Below are 15,097 nucleotides of genomic sequence, written 5' to 3'. Positions count from 1 at the left end.
GAGAATCCTTTTGAATCGGGAAAATATCGTTTTTGAATCGAGAATCGCGTTGAATCGAAAAAAAAAAATCGATTTTTGAATCGAATCGTGACCCCATGAATTGATATTGAATCGAATCGTGGGACACCCAAAGATTCACAGCCTTAATACACACACATGAATATGTGTTTATATATATATATATATATATATATATATATATATATATATATATATATTTATATACGTATATGCACGTGTGTGTGTATATATATATATGTGTTTATGCATATATGTGTGTGTATATATATATATATATATATATATATACAAACCCCGTTTCCATATGAGTTGGGAAATTGTGTTAGATGTAAATATAAACGGAATACAATGATTTGCAAATCCTTTTCAACCCATATTCAGTTGAGTGCACTACAAAGACAACATATTTGATGTTCAAACTCAATCAATCAATCAATCAATCTTTATTTATATAGCCCTAAATCACAAGTGTCTCAAAGGGCTGCACAAGCCACAACGACATCCTCGGTACAAAGCCCACATACGGGCAAGGAAAAACTCACCCCAGTGGGACGTCGATGTGAATGACTATGAGAAACCTTGGAGAGGACCGCATATGTGGGTAACCCCCCCCCTCTAGGGGAGACCGAAAGCAATGGATGTCGAGTGGGTCTGACATAATATTGTGAGAGTCCAGTCCATAGTGGATCCAACATAATAGTAAGAGTCCAGTCCATAGTGGGGCCAGCAGGACACCATCCCGAGCGGAGACGGGTCAGCAGCGTAGAGATGTTCCCAGCCGATGCACAGGCGAGCGGTCCACCCCGGGTCCCGACTCTGGACAGCCAGCACTTCATCCATGGCCACCGGACCTGTGCCCCCCCCCCCCCCTCAAGGAAAAGGGGAGCAGAGGAGAAAAGAAAAGAAACGGCAGATCAACTGGTCCAACAGGGGGGCTATTTAAAGGCTAGAGTATACAAATGAGTTTTAAGATGGGACTTAAATGCTTCTACTGAGGTAGCATCTCTAATTGTTACCGGGAGGGCATTCCATAGTACTGGAGCCCGAATAGAAAACGCTCTATAGCCCGCAGACTTTTTTTGGGCTCTGGGAATCACTAATAAGCCGGAGTTCTTTGAACGCAGATTTCTTGCCGGGACATATGGTACAATACAATCGACAAGATAGGACGGAGCTAGACCGTGTAGTATTTTATACGTAAGTAGTAAAACCTTAAAGTCACTTCTTAAGTGCACAGGAAGCCAGTGCAGGTGAGCCAGTATAGGCGTAATATGATCAAACTTTCTTGTTCTTGTCAAAAGTCTAGCAGCCGCATTTTGTACCAACTGTAATTTTTTAATGCTAGACATAGGGAGACCCGAAAATAATACTCATAAACTTTTTTTTTTTTGCAAATAATAATTAACTTAGAATTTCATGGCTGCAACACGTGCCAAAGTAGTTGGGAAAAGGCATGTTCACCACTGTGTTACATGGCCTTTCCTTTTAACAACACTCAGTAAACGTTTGGGAACTGAGGAGACACATTTTTGAAGCTTCTCAGGTGGAATTCTTTCCCATTCTTGCTTGATGTACAGCTTAAGTTGTTCAACAGTCGGGGGGTCTCCGTTGTGCTATTTTAGGCTTCATAATGCGCCACACATTTTCAATGGGAGACAGGTCTGGACTACAGGCAGGCCAGTCTAGTACCCGCACTCTTTTACTATGAAGCCACGTTGATGTAACATCTGGCTTGGCATTGTCTTGCTGAAATAAGCAGGGGCGTCCATGGTAACGTTGCTTGGATGGCAACATATGTTGCTCCAAAACCTGTATGTACCTTTCAGCATTAATGGTGCCTTCACAGATGTGTAAGTTACCCATGTCTTGGGCACTAATACATCCACATACCATCACAGATGCTGGCTTTTCAACTATAACAATCCGGATGGTTCTTTTCCTCTTTGGTCCGGAGGACACAACGTCCACAGTTTCCAAAAACAATTTGAAATGTGGACTCGTCAGACCACAGAACACTTTTCCACTTTGTATCAGTCCATCTTAGATGAGCTCAGGCCCAGCGAAGCCGACGGCGTTTCTGGGTGTTGTTGATAAACTGTTTTCGCCTTGCATAGGAGAGTTTTAACTTGCACTTACAGATGTAGCGACCAACTGTAGTTACTGACAGTGGGTTTCTGAAGTGTTCCTGAGCCCATGTGGTGATATCCTTTACACACTGATGTCGCTTGTTGATACAGTACAGCCTGAGGGATCTAAGGTCACGGGCTTAGCTGCTTACGTGCAGTGATTTCTCCAGATTCTCTGAACCCTTTGATATTACAGACTGTAGATGGTGAAACCCCTAAATTCCTTGCAATAGCTGGTTGAGAAAGGTTCTTCTTAAACTGTTCAACAATTTGCTCACGCATTTGTTGACAAAGTGGTGACCCTCGCTCCATCCTTGTTTGTGAATGACTGAGCATTTCATGGAATCTACTTTTATACCCAATCATGGCACCCACCTGTTCCCACTTTGCCTGTTCACCTGTGGGATGTTCCAAATAAGTGTTTGATGAGCATTCCTCAACTTTATCAGTATTTATTGCCACCTTTCCCAACTTCTTTGTCACGTGTTGCTGGCATCAAATTCTAAAGTTAATGGTTATTTGCAAAAAAAAAAAAATGTTTATCAGTTTGAACATCAAATATGTTGTCTTTGTAGCATATTCAACTGAATATGGGTTGAAAATGATTTGCAAATCATTGTATTCCGTTTATATTTACATCTAACACAATTTCCCAACTCATATGGAAACGGGGTTTGTATATATATTGGCAACACTAAATTGGCCCTAGTGTGTGAGTGTGAATGTTGTCTGTCTGTCTGTGTTGGCCCTGCGATGAGGTGGCGACTTGTCCAGGGTGTACCCCGCCTTTTTGCCAGAATGCAGCCGAGATAGGCTCCAGCGACCCCAAAAGGGACAAGCAGTAGAAAATGAATGGATGTATGGAGGTGAAATGTAACAAAAAAGTTGCAATGTTGACTCTAATAAAAAAATAAAAAATATAAACAATGCAATTTTTTTTTCTTTAAAGCTGTCATTGTTTAAAAAAATAAAAATCATGTTCTCATGAGTTGTTGATCGAAAGATGGCTCCAACTACTTCACATCCAATATTCCACCTGGAAATATTTTTCGGGGAAAATATTGCAAATTTTGTGTTTGCCATTGAAAAAAAAACAAGTTTCTATGATAAAAACAGCATAAAATAAACAAACAAAATACACGCTTTTAATTGATGGATGGATTTGAATCTAGAGATTTAAACATTGAAAGTAAAATAAAAAATAATGTAAAACTTATGAGTGGGGCCCAATTTTAGTGAGCTATTTTTTTTTGTTAAAAAATGTAATAAATCAAAAACATAAATGTTGACATAATTAAGGCTCCAATTACTTCACATCAAATATTCCACTTTGAAAATATTTTTGGAGGAGATATTGCATACTTTTTGTTTTTGCCATAAAAAGTATTCTTAACAAAAATTGCGTTAAACATTTTATTTTAAATAACTTTATATCGACATATTGATCCGAATTTGATCTAGAGATTCAAGCGTTAATTCTGTTTTTTTGCTTTTTTATTATATATGACTTATTTTTAATACTTTTATGAGTGTGGCCCTTTGGATCCCTGATAATTTTAGTGGGATTTTCTTTTTAATGTCTTTGTGAATTTTTTTTTGTAATAAATCAAAACCAGCGTTGTGAATTATTGACCTATTTAAGGCTCCAAATACTCCGCATCAAATATTCCACTTTGAAAATATTTTTTTGGAAGATATTGCAATGCTTTATTTTTGCCATAAAAAGTTTTCTAACAAAAATTGCATTAAAAATGTATTTTAAATAACTTTATTTCGACATATTAATCCGAATTTGATCTAGAGAATTAGGCGTTAATTCTATTTTTTATTTTATTTTATTATATATGACTTATTTTTAATACTTTTATGAGTGTGGCTCTTTGGAGCCCCAATAATTTTAGTGGGATTTTGTTTTTAATGTCTTTTCGTAAAAAAAATAATTAATAAATCAAAACCAGGGTTGGGAATTATTGACCTATTTAAGGCTCTAATTACTCCACATCAAATATTCCACTTTGAAAATATTTTTGTGGAAGATTTTGCAATATTTTGTTTTTGCCATAAAAAGTTTTCTTAACAAAAATTGCATTAAACATTTTGTTTTAAATAACTTTATATCGACATATTGATCCGAATTTGATCTAGCGATTTAAGCGTTAATTCTATTTTTTTGTTTTTTATTATATATGACTTATTTTTAATACTTTTATGAGTGTGGCCCTTTGGATCTCCAATCATTTTAGTGGGATTTTCTTTTTTATGTCTTTGTTTAAAAAATTGTAATAAATCAAAACCAGCGTTGTGAATTATTGACCTATTTAAGGCTCCAATTACTCCACATCAAATATTCCACTTTGAAAATATTTTTGTGGAAGATATTGCAATGCTTTATTTTTGCCATTAAAAAGTTTTCTTAACAAAAATTGCATAAAACATTTTAATTAAATAACTTTATATCGACAGATTGATCTGAATTTGATCTAGAGATTTAAGCGTGAATTCTATTTTTTAATTTTTTATAATAATTACTTATTTTTAATACTTTTATGAGTGTGGCCCTTTGGATCCCTGATAATTTTAGTGGGATTTTCTTTTTAATGTCTTTGTGAAAAAAAAATTGTAATAAATCAAAACCAGCGTTGTGAATTATTGACCTATTTAAGGCTCCAAATACTCCACATCAAATATTCCACTTTGAAAATATTTTTGTGGAAGATATTGCAATGTTTTATTTTTGCCATAAAAAGTTTTCTTAACAAAAATTGCATAAAACATTTTATTTTAAATAACTTTATATCGACAGATTGATTTGAATTTGATCTAGAGATTGAAGCGTGAATTCTATTTTTTGATTTTTTATAATATATGACTTATTTTTAATACCTTTATGAGTGTGGCCCTTTGGATCCCCAGTAAATTTAGTGGGATTTTATTTTTAATGTCTTTGTTAAAAAAAAATTGTAATAAATCAAAACCAGCGTTGTGAATTATTGACCTATTTAAGGCCCCAATTACTTCACATTAAATATTCCACTTTGAAAATATTTTTGTGGAAGATATTACAATGTTTTGTTTTTGCCAAAAAAACAACAACAGGCTTTTCGACAACAAAAAGAGCATTAAACATGAAATAAAAACTTCATATCGAGAGATAGGTCTGAAATTAATACACAACTTAATTGTTAACACTTTTATGACGGAGGCCACTCTATCAAATTGGCCCTTGCATGCTTGGATTGTTCAGTGAAAAAGTTTGGACACCCCTGATATCGTACAATAATTTGTCCTTTCCCATCTGGCAACCCTCATCACCACCACCTGTCTACTGCGGGACGACTGAAGCCACAAAACAGGTATTAAATTGTAAATTGTGTCAGCTAGTTCGAACTTATATCCAAACAGGCACACATTTTCTAGCAAAATATATTTTTGATGTGTCTCACAGAAAGTCTAAATGTTTGTGAAAGTGCTCATACTGACCTATGTTGTGCTAATAAGCTAACAGCTAACTTCTATTTCTTTTTGGCTTGGAAGCTAATTTAACTAACATAACTCGGATATTACTGTGTGTTTTTATTTTTAATTATATTTTATATTAGTAAGAAACCGTGAAATTCGTGTTTTTTTTGTTGAGTTAGTACTAACTACACTCTTTTGGCTAACAACTATTATTATCACATAACAGTACATAGCCACATCTTGCTAATTGTCATTGCATTATTCCAATTATATGCACTTAATTATTGTTACAAGGAATATAAAATACTAAAGAGTAAGGCTTGGGACTTTTTAAATATGTAGCTGTGTTCCACATAGAGTGGTGTTCAAAATGTGTCTCAGGGTCATTTGTGGCCCACTTCTCTTGTTTTATTGGCCTGTGGCACATTGTAAATGTACAATTCAACGCAACTACAACTACTAATAATGTGCTTTTTCACCTAACTCAAAGCTGAAATGAGGTCTGTTTTTCTTTTAATACATATATAATTGGTCCTTGTACCTTCCGTTCATTCTATTTACAATTCTTAAATGCAAATCAAAAAACTAAATTGGGGCCGTTTTTTGATTTTTACTATATATGGTAGATTTTAAAACCCAAAAAATGGTTGATTATATATATATATATATATATATGTACATGTGTGTGTATATATATATGTATATGTGTGTATATATATGTATATGTGTATATATACATATATATATATATATATATATATATATATATATATATATATATATATATACGTGTATGTATATTAGGGCTGCAACTAACGATTCATTTGATAATCGATTAATCTGTTGTAGGGCTGCAACAACTAATAGATTAAAATCGATTATAAAAATAGTTGGCGATTAATTTAGTCATCGATTGGTTGGATCTATGCCCATCCGCACAGGCAATTTTTTAAAATATTTTTTTAATTTTATTTCTATTTTTGTTTAATAAACCTTTATTTATAAACTGCAACATGTACAAACAGCTGAGAAACAATAATCAAAATAAGTACTGTGCCAGTATGCTGTTTCCTCCCCCAATAAAATACTGGAAAGGATAGAAATGTACTTTGTCTCTTTTATCCGATTATTAATCGAAGTAATAATCGACAGATTAATCGATTATCAAATTAATCGTTAGTTGCAACCCTAATCTGCCGATTATTACTTCGATTAATCGATTGATAATCGGATAATACTTCTACTTATTTTGATTATTGTTTCTCAGATGTTTGTACATGTTGCAGTTTATAAATAAAGGTCTATTAAAAAAAATAATTAATAAAACATTAAAAATTGCCTATGCGCATAGCATAGATCCAACGAATCGATGACTAAATTAATCGCCAACTATTTTTGTAATCGATTTAATCGATTAGTTGTTGCAGCCCTAATATATATATATATATATATGTATATACCGGTGTGTGTATATATATATATATATATATATATATATATATAATATATATAATATAAAAAAAAGTTGCAATGTTGACTCTGATAAAACAAAACTTTTTTTTCTTTGAAGCTGTCATTGTTTAAAAAAACAATAAATCAAAATCACGTTCTTATGAATTGTTGACCTAAAGAAGGCTCCAACTACTTCACATCCAATATTCCACCTTTCAAATATTTTTGGGGAAAATATTGCAAATGTAGTTTTTGCTATTAAAAAAACAAAACAAGTTTCTATGTTTAAAAAACAGCATAAAATAAACAAACGAACATAATAAAAACGTATAATTGATGGATGGATTTGAAGTCAATCCAGAGATTTAAACATTGAAAGTAAAATAAAGACTTTTATGAGTGGAGCACAGAGTCTGAATGTTTTCTTCTTCCTAGTAAGAGGATATAATGGAGGAGCACTGCCATAAACTAAACGTTGTGTGTGATTGCAGGAAGGAGCACCAATGGAGTGGTTCCATTGTAACCGCTGTTTCACCAAGACAGGATCCAAGTTTGCAGTGGCCAGCTGTGGCCACATCTGCTGTGAAGCTTGCATCAAATCTAGTAAGGCTCGCCCGCTTTGACAAATGTCTGAAGTGTTCATGCCTTGACTCTGTGACTCGGCCCTCAGAGCAGTGCGTCATATGTGGAACCAGCTGCAGTTATCTACCCATCACAGATCAGGTCGGTGATCTTTTCCTCTTTGAGTCTTTCCTTGTTGACTCCATCACCAGTGGAAATAATGCAGTTTGCACACCTTGCCATGGAAATTTTAGACCACAGGTGTCAGATCTGGCCCGCAAAATCCATTTGTGTGGCCCCCAAAAGCGTGTAAATAATATATATAAATAATATGTGTAAATAATGTACCTTATCTTTTTTTAATAAATGTATTACAAAAATAAATGCGCTGCGTACAATTACATATATTTACACTTTAATCATCTCTAATAATAAAATAAAATATTATATCATCATACATTTCAAAACAATGTTATTGTTCAAATAAAAATAAATATTTAAATATCTGCTTGACTTAGGATTTATGATTTGACCTATGACTTCTTATGTACATAGTGTATACACCCCCCCCTCCCCCCCTTTTTTTGTATATATTGTTTTTCAAATCACCTGACATGTATACTGTGTACATGTACATAATTTATCAATTTTTAACGTACATTTTTATATACATGTTACAGGATGATATATCTTTTATTATTGATTGTATCAAATGTGATGAATATTTAATGGCCCACAATGGAAACAAGCCTTTTGGCTTTTTGTGTCATCCAATTGCCGTTTTAAAGCGTTACATGGATTCACTTCTTTAAGATGTCAATAAACTTCTCAATCAGTCAATCAAATTTCAAAGCAAGCAATCCAACAAACTGTTCATGTAAAAATTTTACAGTAAAATCCACTTTCAATATAGAGTAATAATACACAACGACCGTAGATTTTACAGTATAAAAAATTGCCTACTTTTCCATTCCATTGAATTTAATCTCATGTATTTTTTTATTTTATATGCTGTAAAAAAAAAAAAAAAAAAAAAAAGCTAATATTACGTAAAAATTGTGGCGACTGAGCTGCCAGTTTTATACAGTACAATCTTGTGTTGTCCCGATACCAATATGTTGGTACTGGTACCGGTACCAACATTATTTCGATACTTTTCTAAATAAAGGGGACCTCAAAAAATTGCATTATTGGCTTTATTTTAACAAACAATCTTAGGGTACATTAAACATATGTTTATTATTGCAATTTAATCCTTAAATAAAATAGTGAACATACTAGAGAACTTGTCTTTTAGTAGTAAGTAAACAAACAAAGACTCCTAATTAGTCTGCTGACATATGCAGTAACATATTGTGTCATTTATCTACCTATTATTTTGTCAACATTATTAAGGACAAGTGGTAGAAAATGTATTATTAATCTACTTGTTCATTTACTGTTAATATGTGCTTATTTTCTCTTTTAGCAAGTTCTATCTACACTTCTGTTAAAATGTAATAATCACTTAATCTTCTTTTGTTCGGATACCTTACATTAGTATTGGATGATACCACAAATTTGGGTATCAATCCGATACCAAGTAGTTACAGGATCATACATTGGTCATATTCAAAGTCCGCATGTGTCCAGTAACATATTTCCTGAGTTTATAAACATAATGTAAATTTAAAAAAAAAAAAAAAAAAAGATGTTTTGATGCCAAAAAATATCGACGTAATCATAGTAGTATCGACCAGATACGCTACTGTACTTTGGTATCATTACAGTGGATGTTAGGCGTAGATCCACCTACGGCGTTTGTTTACATTTTGACGCCGGTGAGCTACGGTGTGTAGTGAAGCATGTTTAGCTATTCCTCGTCCTGCAGTGATAATGATACTTGTAAGAAACTTACTTTATTGGAGGCGAGGATTAGTCATTTAGAAGTAGCTAAAACACTGCCGACTGCGGCTGAGCTTTAGCCGCTAGCCAGCTAGCCATGTCTTAAAGCACCTCTTCCTGAGGGTGTTTCAGTGTTATAACTTCACCTTTATCTTTACTTTTTAAGCCAAAATGTGTCCGTTCTCCCTTTTCTGTCTACACACTGTGTTTGTCTGTAAGTACTCTGTGATTGTGCGCTGCCGAACATGCTCCTCTGCTTGTAAAACCAGCGGCCAACATGATGTGACGACGACAGGGGCGCGGTGGGGGTGATGGACCGGTACTTTTCAGAGGCGGTATAGTACCGAATATGATTCATTAGTATCGCTGTACTATACTAATACCGGTATACCGTACAACCCTAGTACAATCTAAAATTTTTGTTTTGTACAGCGTACGTAAAAAAAGACAGAAAATTATACATAGGCTTTATTTATACACATTTATATTCATACTATATATTATTCATTGTTAAAAGCGTCCCTCTGAGGGCAACCATAACTGCGTTGTGGCCCTCAATGAAAATGAGTTTGACACACCTGTTTTAGGGCCTTCCGCATTCAGTTGACCTGATTTTTAGAGCCATAAATTTGCTGGATTTGACTGAATACTGGTGGTGGTCAAGCTAGCTCTCTTCTCAATGGGTACTCTGCGCTATTTAGCCTTTCTCGAAGAAAAAAATGCCCTTTGCTTGTGTGGTTTTTGGCTGTACGAATCGTTCAAACTCCGAATAGGATAAAGAGTTCCTTGTAGGGTTGTCCCGATACCAATACCGGTATTTTGGTACCGGTACCAAAATGTATTTCGATACTTTTCTAAATAATAGGGACCAAAGATTCACACCTCTATTTTTCACTATATTTAACAAGCAGTTCAAAGGGTGGCCCAAGGGGCCATTTGTACAATGTGGCTGTTTTTTTCAATCAGGGCCCGTGGAACATTGTGAAAATAAAATAAACAATAAACCTAGGGAAAATGGAAACATGGCTGGAATGTTGATACTAATAAAAAATAAAAACACAAATATTTGTCTTAAAATACACAGTATGTTTAAATTTCTTTATCCTTTGTATTACACATTTTCGATGGGAGACAGGTCTGGACTGCAGGCGGGCCAGGAAAGTACCCGCACTCTTTTTTTACGAATTCACGCTGTTGTAACACGTGCTGAATGTGGCTTGGCATTGTCTTGCTGAAATAAGCAGGGGCGTCCATGAAAAAGACGGCGCTTAGATGGCAGCATATGTTGTTCCAAAACCTGTATGTACCTTTCAGCATTAATGGTGCCTTCACAGATGTGTAAGTTACCCATGCCTTGGGCACTAATGCACCCCTATACCATCACATATGCTGACTTTTGAACTTTGCGTCGATAACAGTCTGGATGGTTCGCTTCCCCTTTGGTCCGGATGACACGATGTCGAATATTTCCAAAAACAATTTGAAATGTGGACTCGTCAGACCACAGAACACTTTTCCACCTTGCATTAGTCCATCTTAGATGATCTCGGGCCCAGAGAAGCCGGCGGCGTTTCTGGATGTTGTTGATAATGTCATGTCTGTGTAATCATGTTTTGTTTTAGTCATGTTTTGTTTTGTTTAGTTATTGGACTCTTTAGTTTCTGGCTTTTCACTCCCTTGTCTTGTTTCCATGGTTACCCATTAGTTTTACCTGTTCCACGTTTGGTTTTCAGCTGTACGAATCGTTCAAATCGCGAAAAGGATAAAGAGTTCCTCGTAGGGTTGTCCCGATACCAATACCGGAATTTTGGTACCGGTACCAAAATGTATTTCGATACTTTTCTAAATAATAGGGACCAAAAATTCACACCTCTATTTTTCACTATATTTAACGAGCGGTTCAAAGGGTGGTCATTTGTAGAATGTGGCTGTTTTTTTTCAATGAGGGCCTGTGGAACATTGTGAAAATAAAAAAAACAATAAACCTAGGGAAAATGGAAACATGGCTGCAATGTTGATACTAATAAAAAATAAAAACACAAATATTTCTCTTAAAATACACAGTATGTTTACATTTCTTTATCCTTTGTATTACACATTTTCGATGGGAGACAGGTCTGGACTGCAGGCGGGCCAGGAAAGTACCCGCACTCTTTTTTTACGAAGCCACGCAGTTGTAACACGTGCTGAATGTGGCTTGGCATTGTCTTGCTGAAATAAGCAGGGGCGTCCATGAAAAAGACGGCACTTAGATGGCAGCATATGTTGTTCCAAAACCTGTATGTACCTTTCAGCATTAATGGTGCCTTCACAGATGTGTAAGTTACCCATGCCTTGGGCACTAATGCACCCCTATACCATCATAGATGCTGGCTTTTGAACTTTGCGTCGATAACAGTCTGGATGGTTCGCTTCCCCTTTGGTCCGGATGACACGATGTCGAATATTTCCAAAAACAATTTGAAATGTGGACTCGTCAGACCACAGAACACTTTTCCACCTTGCATGAGTCCATCTTAGATGATCTCGGGCCCAGAGAAGCCGGCGGCGTTTCTGGATGTTGTTGATAATGTCATGTCTGTGTAATTATGTTTTGTTTTAGTCATGTTTTGTTTTGTTTAGTTATTGGACTCTTTAGTTTCTGGCTTTTCACGCCCTTGTCTTGTTTCCATGGTTACCCATTAGTTTCACCTGTTCCACGTTTGGTTTTCAGCTGTACGAATCGTTCAAATCGCGAGAAGGATAAAGAGTTCCTCGTAGGGTTGTCCCGATACCAATACCGGTATTTTGGTACCGGTACCAAAATGTATTTCGATACTTTTCGATCCTTTTCTAAATAATAGGGACCAAAGATTCACACCTCTATTTTTCACTATATTTAACGAGCGGTTCAAAGGGTGGTCATTTGTAGAATGTGGCTGTTTTTTTCAATCAGGGCCCGTGGAACATTGTGAAAATAAAATAAACAATAAACCTAGGGAAAATGGAAACATGGCTGGAATGTTGATACTAATAAAAAATAAAAACACAAATATTTGTCTTAAAATAAACAGTATGTTTAAATTTCTTTATCCTTTGTATTAATAAGCAGTAGAAAATGGATGGATGGATGGATGGATTATCTTATTCTGTTGCAAATGGCATGATGACGTCACAACAGCGCTGTAAGTTCAAGAGATGGAAAATAAAACATTCCCTCTCACTTATCATAGCCCCTAATTTCTTGCAGACAAGGAACAAGGAAGTGTGTGTCTTTTTTTTTGGCTGATGACATCAAGTAACAACACGCTTCACTGCATTAGTTGTTTTTATTCAGTTGAAACGCTGGTTCAGTTCCTGCTTTTCTGTTCCGCCCATGACTACGTAACGTGTGTCGCACACCTTGAGAGACGAGCGCGCGAGCTACCAAGTTAAAAGCCCAAACTATGAACCCTTTGGCCAGCACTGCTCTTAAAGTTGTCAGGGAGCGAGAGTTACCAACGTACACACAATGTACACGGGCCTCCGTTTCAACTGCAAAATTTAAATATCTTTTTTGTCATATTCCTAGTCAGCTGGTTATGAATGCCCAGCTATCAACATACTGTAATATGTCATTTTTTAAATGATTTATTTATTATTCATTTATGTTTTTTCTGCAGTGACTGTGCCAGAGGTGGACATGCATTCTACTGAGGTGGCAAATTATGATGCGTTCGGTGTATCGCAGCACCAAGCAAACAATCTGAAAATTCCCGTCATATCAATTCCTAGATATGGTCGAAATGATTTAAAGCGCACTACGCAAAATACACGCAACATTATTAATATTGCTACTACGGATAATTTTAACAAAAACTCCTCAAAACAGCCTACTACCTATAATATGGGCTTTTTAAACATAAGATCATTGTCTCCCAAAATGTTATTAGTTAATGAGGTCATTAGAGACAACAATCTTAACGTCATTGGTCTCAGCGAAACCTGGCTCAAACCAGACCGAACTATACAAATGCGCATATTGCCCGTCCCCTTAAAAGGGGTGGGGGGGTCGCACTAATATACAATGAAAACCGTTCGGTGGCCACGGATGAAGCGCTGGCTGTCCAAAGTCGGGACCCGGAGTGGACCGCTTGTCTGTGCATCGGTTGGGGGTGTCTCTGCGCTGCTGACCTGTCTCAGCTCGGGATGGTCTCCTGCTGGTCCCACTATGGACTGGACTCTCACTATTATGTTAGATCCACTATGGACTGGACTCTCACTATTATGTTAGATCCACTATGGACTGGACTCTCACTATTATGTTAGATTCACTATGGACTGGACTCTCACTATTATGTTAGATCCACTATGGACTGGACTCACAATATTATGTTAGATCCACTATGGACTGGACTCTCATTATTATGTTAGATCCACTATGGACTGGACTCTCACAATATTATGCTAGATCCACTATGGACTGGACTCTCACACTATTATGTTAGATCCACCATGGACTGGACTCTCACTATTATGTTAGATCCACTATGGACTGGACTCTCACTATTATGTTAGATCCACTATGGACTGGACTCTCACAATATTATGTTAGATCCACTATGGGCTGGACACTCACTATTATGTTAAATCCACTATGGACTGGACTCTCACACTATTATGTTAGATCCACTATGGACTGGACTCTCACACTATTATGTTAGATCCACTATGGACTGCACTCTTACTATTATGTTAGATCCACTATGGACTGGACTCTCGTTATTATGTTAGATCCACTATGGACTGAACTCTCACAATATTATGCTAGATCCACTATGGACTGGACTCTTACTATTATGTTAGACCCACTATGGACTGGACTATTACTATTATGTTAGATCCACTATGGACTGCACTCTCACTATTATGTTAGATTCACTATGGACTGGACTCTCACTATTATGTTAGATCCACTATGGACTGGACTCTCACAATATTATGTTAGATCCACTATGGACTGGACTCTCACACTATTATGTTAGATCCACTATGGACTGGACTCACAATATTATGTTAGCTCCACTATGGACTGGACTCTCACACTATTATGTTAGATCCACTATGGACTGGGGTTTCACTATTATGTTAGATCCACTATGGACTGGACTCTTACTATTATGTTAGATCCACTATGGACTGGAGTTTCACTATTATGTTAGATCCACTATGGACTGGACTCTTACTATTATGTTAGATCCACTATGGACTGGACTCTTACTATTATGTTAGATCCACTATGGACTGGACTTTCATACTATTATGTTAGATCTACTATGGACCGGACTTTCACAATATTATGTTCTTTACAAGTGTATGTCACCTTTTGATCGCGACTGTATGTGACCAGCGTTAAATGCGAAAAAAGTGGTAATAAACACCTACAATATGATATATTATCACTTTTATGCGGAAATTTGTTGTAAAAATTTGCTTCCGCCTATGATCCGGACACATGCGTTTCGGGTTGGCTGCTCTGAAAACAAACCCCGCACACTCTGCTTTGTTTCTCGTCTGAGCTGCTGTGACCTAGATTACCAAAATAACTCGTACAACACTCAAAAGCGCAGATTTTA

At 35.9% G+C, this 15,097-nt stretch overlaps 1 protein-coding gene across 1 annotated transcript in view; it reads left to right on the top strand.

Annotated features, from left to right (window-relative positions):
- The first annotated feature begins 5,426 nt into the window (after window positions 1-5,426).
- The window catches only part of LOC133581730 (E3 ubiquitin-protein ligase RNF212B-like), a 54,584-nt gene continuing 44,913 nt past the window's right edge, over window positions 5,427-15,097 (top strand). Inside the window, 3 exon segments of the mRNA XM_072912825.1 lie at window positions 5,427-5,500; window positions 7,550-7,661; window positions 7,729-7,781. Coding sequence (XP_072768926.1) covers window positions 7,562-7,661; window positions 7,729-7,781 — 153 coding nt within the window. The 5' untranslated portion in view covers window positions 5,427-5,500; window positions 7,550-7,561.

The sequence above is a fragment of the Nerophis lumbriciformis genome, linkage group LG03, assembly GCF_033978685.3.
Source record: "Nerophis lumbriciformis linkage group LG03, RoL_Nlum_v2.1, whole genome shotgun sequence".
Taxonomy (NCBI): Eukaryota; Metazoa; Chordata; class Actinopteri; order Syngnathiformes; family Syngnathidae; genus Nerophis; species Nerophis lumbriciformis.
The sequence above is the reverse complement of the archived record's forward strand: the minus strand, read 5'-3'. Positions and strand labels throughout refer to the sequence as shown.